At 49.6% G+C, this 18,226-nt stretch overlaps 2 protein-coding genes across 3 annotated transcripts in view; both read right to left on the bottom strand.

Annotated features, from left to right (window-relative positions):
• NPFFR1 (neuropeptide FF receptor 1) overlaps positions 1–194 on the bottom strand; it is a 27,002-nt gene extending 26,808 nt beyond the window's left edge. Inside the window, exon 1 of the mRNA XM_004386371.1 lies at positions 187–194. Coding sequence (XP_004386428.1) covers positions 187–193 — 7 coding nt within the window. The 5' untranslated portion in view covers position 194. The remainder of the gene's footprint in view (positions 1–186) is intronic.
• A 15,664-nt stretch (positions 195–15,858) lies between these two features.
• Positions 15,859–18,226, bottom strand: part of LRRC20 (leucine rich repeat containing 20) — a 124,262-nt gene continuing 121,894 nt past the window's right edge. For both annotated transcript variants that reach the window (XM_004386370.2, XM_023740721.1), the window contains one exon: positions 15,859–16,064. In XM_004386370.2, the coding sequence (XP_004386427.1) occupies positions 15,910–16,064 (155 nt within the window). In that variant the 3' untranslated portion in view covers positions 15,859–15,909. The remainder of the gene's footprint in view (positions 16,065–18,226) is intronic.

The following is an 18,226-nucleotide window of genomic DNA, read 5'->3' as shown; positions in this document are numbered from 1 at the left end:
CACACACACACACACACACACACACACACACACACACACACACACACACACACACACACACACACACGGAGTGGCTCCGGACAGTCATCAGTGATCAGACACCGCCTCCCTTTTCCCCTCCCTTGGCAGACTGCTCCTGAGTCAGAACCCTTAGCCGCCCGCGCCCCTAGCCCCCGGATCACTCACCCTCCATGATGCCCACTCCTGTGTGCTCGGGGACAGTCTCCGATGGAGTGCTGCAGAGGCTGAGGGCGCTCTGCAGCACTCTGGTGCCCAGCCCGCGCCCCTGCCTCTGCGCTCCGCGGGTCGGTTCGGGTCCGGCGGGGGCTGGCAGGGGGCGTACGCCCGCAGGTCCCGGCCTCTCGCCGGGTCTCGCTCCCCGAGTCAGCCGGCCGAGTCGGTCGGGGCAGAGACTCCCGCGCACCGCCGCAGCCCGCCGTGCTCTGCCGCCCCCCGCCCAGCGCCTCCCCGCCCGCCGCGTCCTGCTGAGCGTGGGCTCCTTAAGCCCCCTCACGATGGAATTCCCTCCGCAGAGACCGAGAACCCCTTCAAGAAAGGAGGTATATACTCCATGCCCCACTGCAGCCGAGGCAACGGCGTCTGATAATTCTGCGTCCTTCTCCCTGTGCCCCGCATCCCAGCTCCTGTCCCCACTCCTCATCCTTGCCCGGCTCCAGTCTGGCCCCCACCTACCCACCCTGGTGTGCAGGACCCTGCAGCCCTCCTGAGAAAGGGGTGAGAGGCAGCTGTGAAAACACGGGCGGGTTGAAGCCCCCAGCCACAGGGCAGGGGGCCACAACCGGAGGGAGGTGAGGAAGCCCCAGCATCTCCGAGCAATCCGGAGAAAAATGGACAATGTAATACGTCTGACCACTGGCTTAAGAATTAACCAACTCAGGCAAGTTACTTATCTGCACCAGAGTCTCAGTTATTGCATTTGTAAAATGATTTTGAGGGGAATAAATGAGATGATGTCAACATTCCCACCCAGTGCATAGTAAATGCTCAACAAATGATCAGTTGAGCTGGGCTGGACGCCTCCCCACATCTCCAGTGCCTATCTGGCACCCAGTAGACACACCATAGACTTTTGTCCCAGGAGTGAAGATTCAGGTTCCAAGCAGATGAAAGAGAATGAATGGCCCATTGCTTCCTTTATTGGGGTCAGGGGTTTATTCCTGGTATCTGGGGAAATAGTCCACTTCAAGCTTCTTTCTGGTCTCCCTTCTCCCTCTAGCTCCTCCTCTGCCCAAAATGGCTGGCAGAGTCTCAGAATTGTAAGGTTTTGGAGGTTACTGAGTCCAGCCCTGACTAGCGGCAGGTGTCCCACCCTAATGCCCAGCAGCAGATGTTTTTGCCTTCAAATTGCTTCCTCTTTCCCCAGGACAGCCCTTTGGAGAGCAGGAGGGAGGGAGGGCACCCCTTCAAGTCTGCCTTTTCACAGATGAAGTAGCCTTTGGTCTTTTTTTCTCCTGTGACTTGCCTCAGTTTTTTTTTATCTGTAAAATGGGGATAATAATAGTACCTATCTCCTTAGAGTAATTATGAAGATTAAAGGAGTTACTGTATGTAAAGTACTTGGACCAGTGCCTGGCACATGTTAAATGCTCAATAAATGTTAGTTTTTCGCATCCTTCAGGAGCCCTGGTGCCACAATGGTTAAGCACTTGGCTGCTAACCAAAAGGTTGGCAGTGAACCCACCAGCTATCTCTTTTATGGCAGTCTGCTCCCATAAAATGTTCAGCCTAGGAAACCTTGTGGGGCAGTTCTACCCTGTCATTTAGGGTTACTGTGAGTCGGGATAGACTCCATGGTGCACAAGAACGACATTCACGTCGTTGCTATCTCGAGTCTAACTTCCTGTGGACTTGTTTACATTTCTTGAAGTCCCTCATGTCGTCGAGGCTCAGAGCTGTAACAGATCATGTCAAGCCCCACTGAGTGATGCAGAGCTCAGGGCACTGCTGTATGACTTGTACAGCCCAGTTCTGCCATTCACTGAATGTGTGCCATTGCGAAAGTTATGTAACCTCTCTGTGCCTTAGTTTCTCCTCCTCTGTAAAACAGGGATAATAATAGTACCTGTCACCTAGAGTTGTTGATCCATGAGTTACTACATGCAAAGCACTTAGAACAGTGCTTGGCACATAGTAGGTGCTCAATAAATATGAGCTGTAATTATTTGGGCACTAGACTGTGAATAATGCAGCCTCACTTTCCCGTTTTCTTTTTCTCCTTCTTTCCCCCTCCCTTTGTTCTTTCTTTAGCAGCCACATCATTCTAGCGCCTCAACTTAACCTTGTGGTCCATTACCTCCATTGCTGATCTTTTTTATTTAAATGGTTCCAGACCACAGAGCCTCTTTTTCTTCCTTCTCCTCCCAAATCTACAGACTTTTTCAACCATCATCAGAACATGTGGCACCATACAAAACAAATCTAACGGGTCCAACCTTGGAGGGGCAGGCAGGGGGGTGCCATGGATAGAAAGACCTAGGTGTGAATTCTCTCTCCCTCGTTTATTATCTGTGTGACCCAGGATAAGCCACTTAAGTCCTTTAACCTCATTTTCCCCATTTGTAGAATGGGATTTGTGATGCCTCTTTTCAAGGCTGCTGTGAGGATTCAAAGTCAATTGCCAGGCATATGGTGGCCAGTAAACACAGTGCCCTTCATCTCAAAAGTTAGGGTGGACGCCAAACAGATAGTTGGGTAAAAGTCTCTCTGTGCAGATAAAGAAAATTGTCTTCCTTTCTTCTCTTCCCCCCACCCCAGAAGGGGCTCCCAGGCAACCTGAGGTGCCATAATGCTCTGTTTCAGATACATACTTTCCTCCCAGATTCACCTGACCACAGGTCTGGGGCACTTCTTAGCCCTGAACCTTGGATCCAGACCCCTTCAGGCAAGCAGGGCACTATTACTCCTGTTTCACAGGCGAAGCCACCAAGGCTAATGGCTCACCCAACAAGACAGAGCTAGATAATGGAAGGAAGAGGCTGCCCCCACCCCAGCCTCCCCTCAAGGTTTTTGGTCCTCCAGGAGCATCAAGTACACGCTGGGCACAGTCAGCCAGAGTGCAGAAGCTATCTCTGTCCATCTTGAGAAGGCCCGCCACCTCTTGTCCTGCCGGGCTTCCTGCCCTATCCATTCTGGTCAAGCCCTTGACCTGGTCCTTCATCTCAGGGTAGCAGCTCCTCATCCCATTATCCAGACCCACACAGCTGGGGCGGGGCTCACATGGCTGTGGCCCAAGAGTCTTCACTGTCCAGGAAACTGATTTCCACTGGAATAGCTGGATGTCAGGAGGTGGCAAGAGAGAAGCAAGTGGGATTGAAGAGAAAGTCCTTGAAGAAAGGAAAGCTTCCTGTGCAGACTAGAATCTCTGTGGACACCTTCTTAGAGAAGGGCCTAAAAGGGGCAGGGGAGGAGGTGGAGGGCGATTTTCTTTGAATCCAGCTTTCTGGGGGGCAGTGAAGAAGGTTAAGGGGAAATAACATAACTGAGAACATAGCCTTCTCCTTGGAGAAAGCAAGGCAGCAACTGCCACCCAAGGGAAGGAAGGTTGAAGGGTCTGTGGTGAATTTGGAGAAACTGAGGTATAGCAAAGCAACCTGGTTGAGGTCCAGAGCTGGTCAGGGGCCATGTGTTAGGCCTTGGAATGCTGTGGTCTGGGAGTCAGGAGTCCCAGGTTCTAGGGCCTGCTCTGCTTATGGTGGAATCTTGGGCAAGTTGCTCAGCCTCTCCCTGCCTCAGTGTGGAAAGGGAAGGTGGGATTAGAATGGGATCATTAGACGATCATGAATCTGGGCTGCTTGAATTCTGTGAACGCCACTCACATTTCTAGATTCCAGCAGACACAAACCTGAGGTCCCACCTGTCCCAAATCAACTCATCATCTCTCCCCTTCCCTGCTGCACACTCCTTCTGCTGTGTTGTCCCCACAGGGGAAGACGCCTGCCTGCACAGCCTGGGGGTAAACCAGGTGGCAGACTCAGGTACTTGCAGGCAATGCAAATACATAAATGATAGCAGCCAAGCGTGGCCACTTGGGCACTCCTGCCTGCGTTTGTCCCCCCAGCTCCAGGAGACGGCTGCTGTGTGAGAATGTAGGCCCAGGGTCGCCAGCTTTTCTGATTTTTCAGAAGCCAGAAATCCAGATATTTTTCATGAAAAAGCTCCTAATTTTAAAATATTATTCAGAGCTATTCTAAACACTGCGCAGGCCAAACTAAATACATCTGTGGGCTGAACTGGGCTTGGAGCTTTCTTGCACTTTCTTAAATCTCTAGAGATCAATTGTTCTCAACACTTGCTACACGTTAGAATTATCTGGACAACTTTAAAAAAAAAATCAGTATCAGGACCCTAGTGCAAACCAATGGAATCAGAATTTCTGGTGGATAGGGCCTGGGCATCAGTGGGGTTTCAAAACTCCCAGGTGGGGCTAATGCGCAGGCAGGGTGGAGAACCACTGCTAAAACCCCTCTTGGCTGTGCCCCTTCCACAAGGATCCTGGCCTCATAGAGCTCACAATCAACAGTGGAGAGACACGAATGAAGGAAATGGATGGATGGATGGATGGATGGATGGATGGATGGGTGGGAGGGTGGGTGGGCTGGTGGGTGGATGTATGGACGGATGGACAGATGGATGGATGGGGTGAGTGAATGAGTGAATAAATGATCACTTTGCCTATGGTCCACCCCCTATACTGTCCCATATCATGAATCTAATTGTGCCCCTCCCCAACTTACACTCCCTTGCAGGTTTCCAGGTACCTCCTGGTTTAAACCCGAACTTTTCCACATGCAATACAAGCCCCTTCACGACCAAGTCCTTGTCCACTTCTCCAGCCTCAAATACTCCTACTTCTCCCTCGATCACTGGCATTTTCCTCACTGAGCATCTCACTATTCCTCTTAACGGCTCCACACCTTTGCACGTACTCTACCCTCTGCCGGGGTACCTGCCTAGCCTTCTGCCCACCCCTCTCCCCCACTTGCCCATCAGTCTGTCCCTGTTCCATCCTCTCTTAGACCAGTGGCTCCCAAACTTTGCTGCACTTTAGAAGCACCTAGGGAGACTTTAACCCCTCTCGTGCTCAGATCATACCCCGTTAGATCTGAATGTCTGAGTGTGGGAACCAGATCAGTATTTTTGTAAAGGTCCCCAATGTGTGGCAAAGTTTAAGAACCACTGTTTTTGACATTTCAGTAATATCTCTCTTCCAATGCTTCCTGTCTCCCCAACTAGTCTGTGAGTTGCCAACAGCAGAGACCCCTCCTCACAGACTATGGTGTATGCCCCATCCTAGCATTCTTCCTGGCCCCCAGGCACTCAGTGGGTATTTATGGGCTGGGCTATCACATACACTCTCCCTTCCAAGTAGTGTTGGAGGTATGTTCTGGGGTGCCTGACAGAGTTGGCTGGTGTCTGGAAGAAGGGTTGGCATGAAGCCACAGAATGCCCTGTGAGAGATCTCCCAGGGGATGGCGAAGCCAGGCCTCTCTGAGGGAGACTTGGTTTCTCTCTCTTCCTAGCTGGAAACACATTTGGGGCCTTTGAAACAAGGAAGGCCATTGGCATAGCAGCCATTTTGAAAAAGCTCAGAATCTTCAGGGAAAGGGAAGGGGTCTCAGCCTGTTCCCAATATGGTCCCTGTGAAGCAGATCCCTAGCATACTGCAGGCGTTTTCAGCATCTGTTTGTTGTTGGTGGGGCCGGGGAGGAGGGGCTGTCCCCTTGAAGATAGAGCTGCAGAAAGGCTGGAGTCTGGACTGGAGTGGGATCTCTTCCTGGGAGCCAGGAGGTGTCTCTCCCTCTCCTCAGTCAGCCTCTGAGGAGCACTTCCTTCAAAATATTTTAAAATTGCTTATTAATGAGTTCTCCCAAGGAAGGAGGCCAGTGTTGTTATCTGCATTTTATAAATGGTAAGTGAGGGTTTTAATGGATGACTCACTCCCACAGCACAGCCTTAGCCAAGGAGGAGAGGTGGGAACGCTAACCAGACTACTTTCAAATGCCAGGATCTAGTGAGGGCCACGGAAAGAACCCAGGGCAGAGAGCCAGGATATCTGGGCATTAGTCTGGGTTCTGCCACCAACTCCTTGTGCATCCTTGGGCAAGCCACTCCACCTTCTGAAACTCAGTGTTCCCATCTATAAGATGGGGAGAGGTTTGGACCAGAAGAACTTTCTCACGCTGACAATCTGCCTTCTTCTCTAGAGAATCCAGATGTAAGGAGCCTCTTCCTGAGGAGGGACAAGGGGAGGCCCCTGCTGGAACTTGGGGGCACACAGCTTTCTGGTGGGGCCTGCACCCTGGGTGGTGGCTATGAGGGCTTCTAGGGTGGATTTTGGGTCAAGAAGGACTCAGGTCATTGCCACTGTGTCAGGGAGAACGCATGTCTAGGAAAGGTGTGGAAACGTCTTGGGAAAAAGTGGGCAGTTCTGTAGGACATCTGGGGGTAGCCCAGAGGCCTTCTCCAGGTTAGGTGAGGCCTTTTGTAAACCATTTCCTGGGCCTAGACACTGATTCTAAGACTCTGACCTTTGGACTCAGGTCAAAAGGCCTGGGTTTGAATCCTGGTTGCTCCACAGACTAATATCTGACATTAGTCAGGTTCCTGGTTCACCAATCCTGTTTCTACATTTGTAAAATTGAAATAAAAATAGCACCTACCTCAGATAATAAATGAAAAGCACATAGCATAGTCACTGGCACATGGTAAGCTGCTAGTATACGCTTATTTTAGCTGCTTTCCATAGTGTCTCTATTCCTTTTTTTTTTTTAATAATATTTTATTGTGTTTTTCGTGAAAGTTTACACAGTAAATCAGGTTCCCATTTGACAATTTCTATACAATCTGTTGGAGCCCTGGTGGCACAGTGGTTAAGAGATCAGCTGCTAACCAAAAGGTCAGCAGTTCGAATCTACCAGCCACTCCTTGGCAACCCTATGGGGCAGTTCTATTCTGTCCTATAGGGTCGCTATGAGTCAGAATTGACTACACAGCAACGGGTTTGGTTTTGGGTTTTTTATACAATTTTTTCAGTGACATTAGTTATATTTTTTACAATGAGACAACATTCTCTTTCATTGTGCTCTGTTTGTTCCGTTTCCAGTACTCTAGTTTCCCTCTCTCCTTATCTTCTCATCTTTGCTTTTTTTTTTGTTTTGTTTTGTTTTTTTAATAGACTACCATACTCACAGTGATATCCTTTATTTTCTGACAGCTCCATTATTTCTCTAAAAGGTAGTCTCGGGATAGTTTTGGTCCAGCATTGAAAGAGTATCTCAGGGCAATAGCTCAGAGAGTCCTGTGCTTTCAATTCATCCAGGAGGTCTGGACTTTTTAAGAATTTGAGTTCTGTTCTGTGTTTTTCTCCCATTCGATCAGGGTCATCTATTGCGGCCCTGATCAGAATGGTCAGCAGTGGTAACCAGGCGCCATCTAGTTCTTCTGGTCTCAGGGAAGATGAGGCCATGGCTCAGGTAGGCTATTACCCCCTGTAAACTAGCTTTGTCTCTGAGACTTTGGTTACCTTCTTTCTCTTTTCTCCTGATGAGCAGAGACCAATAGTTGTATCTCAGATGGCTGCTCGCAAGCTTTTAAGATCCCAGACGCTACTCACCTCACTAGGATGCAGGGCATGAACTTCGTGAAATATATTACGCCAATTGACTGAGTGGTCCCATGAGACTAGTTCCTCTATTCTTTTGCACCTCCAGTTCTTTCCTCTCCCCTCGAGCTTCAGGTGGCTGCCAGCCTTTCCCTCACGGTAACAGAGCAGCTGGTAATTGGCTATTAAGAAATAACTACAACCTGGAAATGAGGCCAAGAGGATGACTGCGTGTCCTTTTAAAGCCATGCTGAAGAATTGTTTAACAGGCCCACCTGTGAGAGTGTGCCATTATGATTTTGCTGTTTACTATCAATTAAGGACGCAGACTCTGAAGTTACATGTTAACTTTTGGATTTCTGTCCAGTTGAAAAGGTAACCTCAAAGTTGACTGTTTATTGCCCTGTAGGACACTGGCCAGTTTTGTATGCAACAGCAAGCTTATTCCAACGTTCTTTTTCTTTTGTTAAGGATTAGATAAACTCCAGTTCCTAAAATGCTCTTGGAATCAGTTTTTCCATCTTACTGGTCCCTTCATTAGTTAATGAGTTGAATAAAATCTTTGATATGTGTTCACCCTGTATTGTAAGATTCAAGTTTTTAAGTTCTTAAAATTATACTTCCGTACTGCCCACCACAGAGACTTAGAGAAGGTGAGAGGAATCTCAGAAGTCACAGAAAGTCATGCTTCTCAAACTGTAATGTGCCCACGAATCACAGGTTGTGTGGGGACCTTGTTAAAATGCACTCTGATTCAGTAGGTCTGGGATGTTGTTTGCTGACACCTGCTACTGAGTCAGCCTCCGACTCATGATGCCCCCATGTACAATGGAATGGTCCTGCACCATCCCCATGCCAGCTGCAGATTGGACCATTTTCACTGACTGATTTTCAGAAGTAGATCACCAGGCCTTTGTTCTTAGTCCATCTTAGTCTGGAAGCTCTCCTGAAACCTATTCAATATCATAGGAACACACAAACCTCCACGGATACATGGGTGGTGGCTGCACATGAGATACATTGGCTGGGAATTGAACCAGGGTCTCCCTCATGGAAGGTGAAAATCCTAGATTCTACGTATCTAATATTCCCCCAGACGCTGTTGATGCTGCTCATCTCAGGACCACGTTCTGAGCAGCAAGAGCCTGGTCCAACCCTCTAACCTTGTCTACAGTATTCCCCTTCTCAGTCCTGAAAAGGGTTAACTAAGGTCCCAGGGAGAGGTCAATGCTTAACCAAAAGCAACCATCTCAGGGACAGTGGCAGATAATGGGCGGAGTTGGGAGACTGCCCATCCTCCCTGACATCATGTGTACTGGCTACTGGCCACTCCACTTAGGAAAAGCTAGGCCCCAGCCACAGTACTCAATGCCAACAGGTTTGGTGTTTGGTTTAACCACAGTACTATGGCTTGTATGTGGAAAGACCAAAGTGAGGATGCCTTCATGCTGCTTTTCAGTCCTCTGGAAGCAAACCTTCCTGGTGGGAAGCACAGGGACATAATATGGAATCTAAACTTGAGCAGGTGGCCGTATCAGCCAGCAATTCTCTCACCTACAGCAGAGCTCCTCAGACTTCAGCGTGCATCAACTGTGCATCTATTCATTCATTCAATAAATATTTATTATGCACCTACTATATGCCAGGCATTGCTCTAGGTGCTGGGCATACAGCAAAGACCAAGACAGACAAAGGCTCCTCCTTCATGGAAATTTGATTCTTATGGGAATAGACAGGTAATAAGCAATACTGTTGTTAGGTGCCGTTGAGTCGGTTCCGACTTGTAGCAATCCTATGTACATAATTTTTTTTGTTTGTTTTCAGAACGAAACACTGCCCATCCTGTGCCATCCTCACAATTGTTGCTATGCTTGAGCCCATCATTGCAGCCACTGGGTCAGTCCATCTCACTGAGGGTCTTCCTCTCTTTTGCTGACCCTCTACTTTGCCAAGCACGATGTCCTTCTCCAGGGATTGATCCCTCCTGATAACATGTCCAAAGTACGTAACACCAAGTCTTGCCATCCTTGTTTCTAAGGAGCATTCTGGCTGTACTACTTCCAAGACAGATTTATTCATTCTTCTGCTAATGCATGGTATAGTCAATATTCTTTGCCAACATCATAATTCAAAGATATCAATGAATAAAAAATAGAGAAGTAAATTAAAGTATATTAGATGATAAGCGCTATGGATCAAAGAAAAAGTTGAGCAGGTAAGGGAGATAAAAGAGCAGGTTGCAGTAGGGTGGAAAGGATAGGCCTCGAAGGAGGTAAGTGAGGTAGCTATGGCGATATCTGGGGAACAGCCTTCCAGATAGAAGGAACAGCAAGTGCAAAGGCTTGAGGCTGGAGCATACTTGGTGTGTTCAAGAAACAGCCCAGAAGCCCACGTGCCTGGAGTGCAGTGATGGGTAGAAGCATGAGACCAGAGGAGTAATGGGGGCAGACCTCAATGGGCCTTGAAGACCATTGTAAGGACTTGGCTTTCATGTGGAGGTGAAATGGAGAATCACTGCAGGTCTTGGGGCAGATGAACAGCTTAGGATTTAAAAGGATCCTCTAGGCGCTGCATGGAAGATACACAGGGACTCTTTTAGGTGCAAAGGTCTGGGCCCTACTTTCAGAGTCTGCTTTAGAGGGGCTCAGGTGGGCCTGGGAATCCGCATCTTAAAAAGCCTTAGGCAACTGATTCTCTTGTAAAGTGTCCAGAGGCCCACCTGGGAAGAAAGCATTGACAGCTCCAGGACTCAGGATTAACATTGATGGAATGAAGTCACTCCTGGTTCCCCTTTTCCCTCCTGCCAGCCATGATCTGTGGCACCACCCCCTGCCCAATTCCAAGGGGCCCCATTTACATTGTTTTCTATGTAAATGATGCAATTTTCTAGAACACTTTGCAAATGACAGCCCCTGGGGTTGTGCAACAGGGCAGCTCTGCACGGTTCACCCTTGAGCACACTTCTCATCTACAGGAAAGAGGGTGCCAGGTCCCTCTGCTGGTGAAAATTTGAGAGTACACATGTAGCGTAAAGGGATTCCATCTGCTCCTAACCAAGGCTTGAATGTCTCAACATCGAGCGCCATTCGTTCTCCTAGTAGGCCTGAGATGGAGCCTTCGTAGACTCCTGAACCATGAAGATTGCAGTGAGGGGTCAGTCTTCTTACTCCTGTCAGTGTCCAGATGTGGCTCCAGGGACGCCTGATGTGCATTGCCCTGAGAAGGCACTTGTCTGGCACTAAAGGCCGGGCCCACACAAGGGCATGTGTAAGGTGGGTATAAGCAGAGGCAACAAGCAGTTCACAGGTGTGTGGAACAGGAATAATGCTGTTTGCCAAGGGCTACCCACCTATACCATCTGTTAACCCTTGTGACATTAGGGAAGGCAGCGTTAAAACTCCATTTTACAGGTGAGCAAACAAAGGCTTAGAGAAGGTAAGTATCCCAGTGCCTCTTCACAGGAATGTGATGGAAGAGGGAACATGTAAGCTGGAGAAAGTAATCACTTGTCCTGAGAGGTGGGCCTCATGAGAGGTGGGCAGCGGCAAAGCAACCCTGTCCAGTTCCAGCTCTGCCCCTTCCTAGCAAGGTGCCAACCTCCCTATACCTGTTTCCTCATCTGTAGAGTTGGAACCAAGAGGGAAGTTGTTGTTGTTAGGTGCCATCGAGTCGATTCCGACTCATAGAGACCCTACAGGACAGAGTAGAACCGCCCTATAGGGTTTCCAAGGAGCAGCCGGTAGATTCAAACTGTTGACCTTTTGGTTAGCAGCCAGAGCTCTTAACCACTACATCACCAGAGCTCCTAAGAGGGAAGTAGCTAATAGTAAGTGAGAAAACATACAAGTGCCTACCCAGTGCTGGTAAACACTAGGAGCTCAATGAGTGCTCTTGCTTGGACTTAAAGCACCTGGGCTGATGTACCTTTTTTTCAAGGATGGGTCCAACCTGCCTGCCCTGAGACAAGACATTTGGAGCATGGTCTGTTCTCACGGGGCCGAGAGGTTTTCCTGCCCAGCGGCCCTGAATCATGTTCTTCTCCCAGACCTGCCCTTCCTGGCCTTGGCATCCCTCCCAGGACTCTGCCCAGGCCTTCCGCCAACTTTTGCCCTTCCAGGAACTGCTCCCTACTCTCCAGGGCTGGTTTTCTGAGAAGGGGAGAAGGACCAGGCACAATTTATTTAAAAAAAAAAAAAATATCCAAAGCAAGACTTTGGGGTCCAACATGGCATTTTTGGAAGATAGAATCAAAACTGTCTAGCCCCACTTGGCTTACTGTCTACCTTAACAAGACTTAATTATTCCACTGTTTTCTTCAACATAACCTTACTATTTCAGGAAACTCCTGGCCAGGAAGATGAAAGTCGCAAATACGTTATTGTTCATTCCAGGAGCTTCCTGAAAGAATAATTTAAAGAAATATTGGCCTGTTCAACTCTTCAATAAATCAAAACAAACCAAACCCGTTGCCGTTGAGTTGATTCTTACTCATAGCAGAACTCAGAGTAGAGCTGCCCAATAGGGTTTCCAAGGAGTGGCTGGTGGATTTGAACTGCCAACCTCTTGGTTAGCAGTCAGACACTTAACCGCTATGCCACCAGGGCTCCAACTCTTCAATAGATAGCATCAAAAGAGAGTTTATACCTCAACACTCACCTCAAAGTCCCCTCTTGCTATGTCCCCTGATCCTAAACTATATACTAATCTTCACCCAGTCCTACTCAGGGCTCCCTCCACTGCCTTGAAAGCCCCACCTAAACCAGACCCTAAAATTCTGAGAACTCTCCTGACTTGCCCTCCCCATTCTGAGATGCTAGTGAGACTCTGTGGAGGCAGAACTCTCTCTTAGGTCAGGAAGAGTAAGCTCAGCCTTGTCTGATCAGTAGGTTGGTCTGGTGATATTTTCAGTGAGACAGTATTTGACAAGAAGAAACTGAGTCAAGAGAAGGTCTTCTCTCTGACCCTTGAGGTGGAGGAAGGCAGTGGCCTGAGTCCAGGCCAATCCCCAGGAGGCAGTTAACAGGACCCCGGAATCTGAGAAATAGTGACCTCGCAAGATCCAGCAAGGCCCTCGGGGAATTCCCGGGCACAACCTCTTCACTCTGCAGACAGGAAAGGGGCCTGGAGATCTGTGATTTGTCTAAATCACAAAGCTAGTTCAGTTGCTATGGGGATTAAATGAGTGAATACAGTGTCTAAGTAAAGGGCTTAGACACTGCCTGGTACCAACCAAGCTCTCTGTGTGTTTGTTAACTGAAAATAGTGGAGTGTCTGGCCTAACTCTAGGCAAACTCAAGTTGGCCTTTTGGATTTCAAAAACAAAAAACTGATTTTAACCTCGAATCCACACAGTGGTTCTCTACCTTGAGCTTGATCAGAATCACCTGGAGGGTTTGTTAAACTACTCCCAGAGTTTCTGATTCAGTAAATCTGGGGTGGGGTCTGGGAATCTGCATTTCTAACCAGCTCCCCAGTGATGCTGATGCCGGCCAGGAGACCCCGCTTTGAGAACCACTGACCCAGAGGAATGGATTGCTAAGGGTGTAAAACCTGGCACAGGTGAGAGAGGAACGTGGGGACAGTGGGTCCCTTGGCCCTTTCCCCGGAGTAGGGGATCCCCCGGGCGGGCCCCGAGCTGTTTTCGCAGCAGCACAGCTTCAGGCTGCGCGTCCGTTCTGCCTGCCTGCGCCCCACTGGGAATATTCTGAGTAGCCCCCTACTCTGTCTTTACTTCCTGCTTTCAACAGGAGGGGCAGCCCTTCTTCTTTGCAGCTGGGCAGGTTTGACACCCAGGCAAGGGAGGTCTGTGCACTGAGAATGAATCAAACACCCACCAGGCAGGTGAAACCAACGCATCCTTTATTGCAGACTCAAAGCGACAGGAGTTCACTCACACTGGGAGCTCCGATTTAGGGAGCTTCTCTGACTGCCCCAGCTTCCCCAGAGAGGGACGGGCAAGCTCTCCAAGCAGAGAGCAGCGTAGAAAACAACTTCTGGGGAGCAACCCCTTGAAAGGGCCTGAGGTGAAGCCCTGGGGAACAGGTGGCTTGGCATGCAGGGCTTAATCAGAAAGACAGCGGCCAGAGGTGATGAGGCCTTGGTCAGGCAAACACAGGCCTCCTCTCCTGCCACTGTGGGTCACTCCCTTCGCTGGAGTGTGGGGCAAACTCTGAAAGACTCAAGAGGCCCAGGGTCTCCCAGCCAGGGCTGGATTAGGAGGGAATGAGCAGGTCCAAAGCCCTGTTAAGTAGCAGGTTGGAGAGCAGAGAGAACTCCACCCTCGACTCTGAGGACATCCCCAGGGCCATGCCTAGAACCTTGCTTGCTTCTCAAACTGTAAAGTACTTGTAGGAGTCACCGGGGGGTCTTGTTAAAGTGCAGATCCTGATTCAGAAGGCCTGGGGTGCAACCTGAGAATTTGCATTCCTAACAAGCTCCCAGGTGAGGCTGATGCTGCTGGTCCATCGACCACACTGTGAGCTGCAAGGCTGTTGTTTGTATCAGAAAAAGCCGCCCTTTGACTAGGAGAAACCTAGCTCTAGGACATGGGTAGGGCAAGCTAGGCTTCAGCCCCCACTCACTCCCAATGGTCAGAGCTGAACTCACAGCCCTGGAGATCCTGTCTCGACCTCCTCACCCTGAAACCCCTTTTCCCAGAGCTTGGCCAACCAGGCCTTGGGAAATGAGCAGAGTGGACAAGGTATCTCTTGGGACACAGAGCACTCAGCAGTGGGCCAGCAATGCCCCCACCTGTCAGCTCCCTGCCGTGAGTCAGGAGGCCTGGACAGGGTCAGACCGATGGGCTGGGAGCACTTTGAGGAAGGGTTTCTGCTCTGCGGACTAGTCTGGGCTGGGAACAGCTTAACCCTAGGAGTGGTTGAATGGCCACTAGTCCACAGGATGCAGGAGTTGCATGGCCTGGGGTGTCAGGCTGCCTCCAGATACCCACACAGAGGTCCAGGCCAGGTAAGTTCTGGGGCAGCTCCAAGTTAGCTTGCTCCACAGGTGAGGAGAGGGTGGGAGGTAGATACCTAGAGGGTCAAAAGGTCAGGGGTTCTGCAAACCAAAAGTGTTGCCAGAAAGCAAGAGCCCAGGCCTTCTCCTGGCAGGATGCCCAACCATCCCGGTTTTAGCACTGACAGTCACATTCCGGGAAACCCCTCAATCCCAGGCAAACCAGGACGGTTGGTCACCCCATTGCCTGGCCACATCCTAGACCCCAGGCTGAGGGCCTAGAAATGACTAGGTCGTCAGGGCTTTGGGTAGTGACGTGGGAGCCAAAGGGCTATGAATCTGTTGGTCTGCAGAGCCCCCAGGTGACCGCTTACATGGCAGGCAAGCAGTGGCCTGAGGGAGACTGGTCAGTGTGACCATCAAATTACCTAGGACCAGGCCACAGGGTAAATGCCTCTGTTTCTCTGGGGGCCACTTCTCCTGCGGCTCAAAGGAGGATGTCAGCCGCACCGGTCCCTCCTGAGGGAGGGATAGAGTTCCCAGAGCTTCCTCTCCTCTCTCCTGCCCATTCCTTTATCCTAGGAAGCAGAGCAGAGGAAGCCCAGAGGCAACCAGCCTCAGCCTCCTAAATGAATGTTCTCAGCCCTGCTTGGCCCCGCAGGCAGATTCTCACCCCAGCTTTCACACCACTCCTGGTTCCAGCTCCCGCTATCTGGGTATCTAGGATGGGGCACTGTGAAGGGTGTGCCTTCCCCCGAGTCTGTTCTCAGGAAGCAATAAATAGACGGAGGTTGTCTTCTACTCCTCTCAGAGTGGCAACCGGCTCTCAGCACTAAAAACAAGGCCTCAAACTCGCAGGTCCGAGAAAATGCTCAACAGTGCTCATTCCATGGGCTCATAAGGTAGCTGAAGTGGGTGTGAATGGATAAACAAAATGTGGTACCTGAAGACTGGAGGTAATTTGGAGGCATGTATTTCCTAAAAAGCCTCCAAGAGCCCAAAGGAGGCAGAGGCTCCCAACCGAAGCCCCTTTTTCCAAATACCAAGGCTCAGAGAGGGCGAGGGGTCTGCCCAGGTTTGCACAGAAGCTGCGAGTGCTCCAGCTCCAGCTCCAGCCCCCTCGCCTCCTCCCTCAGGTGTGTCAGGCCCCCTACTGCTCTAAGCTATCTATCCTGGGCCCTGGGCCGGCCACACCCCTTCCCTTCATGCGCTATCTGGCCCGCCCGCCCCCAAACCCCCAAGCTTGGCCTCCCATGGGCCCATGGGATCCCTCCCCTCAGGGTGCTAGGCCAAGTGGCCTCTGTCCCTTGCTGGGTGGGCATGAGGAGAGTGGCCTAAGGTGGGAGGGCCTGCGCGCCCTCCGGAGACATGAGCATGTCAAACTTGATGAGTGGTGGGGCGATCACGCGCACCTCAGCGTTCAGCGGGTTGAAGCGGAGGTTGATGCTACGCAAGGCTGGCATGGCAGCCAACTTCTCCACAGGCACATCTGTTGGGGAGAGAAGGGACAGGTTAGGAGGGCTGGGGCCAAGGAGGCAGAGAAGACACAGGTCAATGGACCAGGAAGACAATGACACAGTGGCAGGGAGCAGGCTCCAGCCCCCACTGCACGTACGAGTCAGCTCCTGGGTGCCAACCAAGGTACCACAACCACATGGAGGAAAGCATCATGAAAAATAAGGCCCAGGTTTCTCAAAATGTTAAACACAGAATTACCCTATGGCCAAGCAATTCTACTCCTAGATATTTATCCAAGAGAACTGAAAGCAGAAACACAAAGACATATGTATACACTAATGTTCATTGTAGCATTATTCACAATAGACAAAAGATAGAAACAATCCAAATGTCCATCACTGGATGACGAATGGATAAATAAAATGTGGTATATACACACAAGGGAGTATTTTTCGGCCATAAAAAGGAATGAAGTTCTGATATATGTTGCAACATGAATGAATCTCACGAACATTATGCTGAATGAAAGAAGTCAGACACAAAAGACCACAGACTGGATTATTCCATTCATATGAAATGTCCAGAATAGGCAAATCCATAGAGACAGAAAATAGATCCGTGGTTGCCAGGGCCTGTGAGAGGGGAGAATGCGGGGTGACTGCTTAATGGAGTCTCCTTCAGGGTGATAAAAAAGTTCTGGAACGAGACAGTGGTTGTACAACACTGTGAACGTATTAAATGCCACTGAATTATACACTTTTTAATGTACAATGTTATGTGAATTTCACCTCTATAAGAAAAAATAAATAAGGATCAGGACAAGGCAGTAGCCATATTAAACACTTGATGATGCTTAACAGTTCCTCATACCTTCAGGGATCAGTCCCTGCAGGAGGACATCGTGGTTGGTAAAGTAGAGGGTCAGCAAAAAAGAGGAAGACCCTCAACGGGATGGATTGACACGGTGGCTGCAACAATGGGCTCAAGCATAACGAGTGTGAGGATGGCGCAGGACCAAGCAGTGTTTCATTCTGTTGTACTCAACGGCACCTAACAACAACCTTTAGGATAAGGACCCATGGTGGTGCAATGGTTAAGCGCTCTGTTGCTAATCAAAAGGTCAGCTGTTCAAACCCACCAGAAAGATGTGGCAGTCTGCTTCCATAAAGACTACAGCTTTGGAAACTCTATGGGGCACTTCTACTCTGTCCTATAGGATAACTATGAGTTGGAATTGACTCAAAGGCAATGGGTTAAACCTTTAGGAGCACCAGTCTGATGTTCAAATCCCAGGTCCACCACTTAACAGCTGTGTGGCTTTAAGCAAATTACTAAACTTCATATTAGGGTGATAATAATATATATATATATCCCTAGCAGGGCTGTTTCAGGATGAATAAGATGATATATATATATATACACAGTACTCAATACTAGATATTATTATTAAAGGAAACCAGGGCCCAGAAAAGTCGAGTAACTTGCCTAAGGTCACAAGTGTGTAATTAGCTGAGCTAAGATTTGAATCTAGGTTCTCAGAAAGGCTGTGGGAGTTCAGTGGAGGGAGTGGCCAGGCTGAGCCTGGAGGTGGCAGCTGACTTAAGCTGTTGAAGGATGGACTGGATTTAAATGGAGGGGAGTGGGTGGGGAGGCTTGTGGTTGGAGAGTAAAACCAAAAAAAAACCCCAGATCTGTTGCTGTCAAGCCAATTCTGACTCATGGCGACCCCATGTGTTACACAGTAGAACTGAGCTCCATAGGGTTTTCTTGGCTATAATCTTTAAGGAAGCAGATCACCAGGTCTTTCTTCCGTGGTGCCACTGGGTAGATTTGAACTGCCAACCTTTAATTATTAGTTGAGTATAAACAGTTTGTACCACCCAGAGACTTGGTTGTAAAGAAGGGGCAAAACAATAGGGGCCGGATGCCCAAGAGAGAATGGGGACGGGAGTGGCTAGAAGGTAGACTCAGTGGCATCTAGAGGCTTCCAGGACCAGATTCTGAGGCCCCAACCATGTCAGCAGTTTGGAACAGCAAGAACTGCAGGAACTCTCAGCCCAGGAAGCTGCGCACTCCCATCTGGTCCCAGGGAGCCTGTGGGACAATTTGGTCTGTTTTTCTGTTCCCCACTTTGGACCACCAGTATGGGGGAGTCACTACTTAGGAGGGGGAGCCTTGTGGTTAAGAAAGTGA

Source organism: Trichechus manatus, unplaced genomic scaffold, assembly GCF_000243295.1.
Source record: "Trichechus manatus latirostris isolate Lorelei unplaced genomic scaffold, TriManLat1.0 scaffold00163, whole genome shotgun sequence".
In the NCBI taxonomy this organism is placed as follows: domain Eukaryota; kingdom Metazoa; phylum Chordata; class Mammalia; order Sirenia; family Trichechidae; genus Trichechus; species Trichechus manatus.
This window is presented reverse-complemented; position numbering and strand designations above follow the sequence as displayed.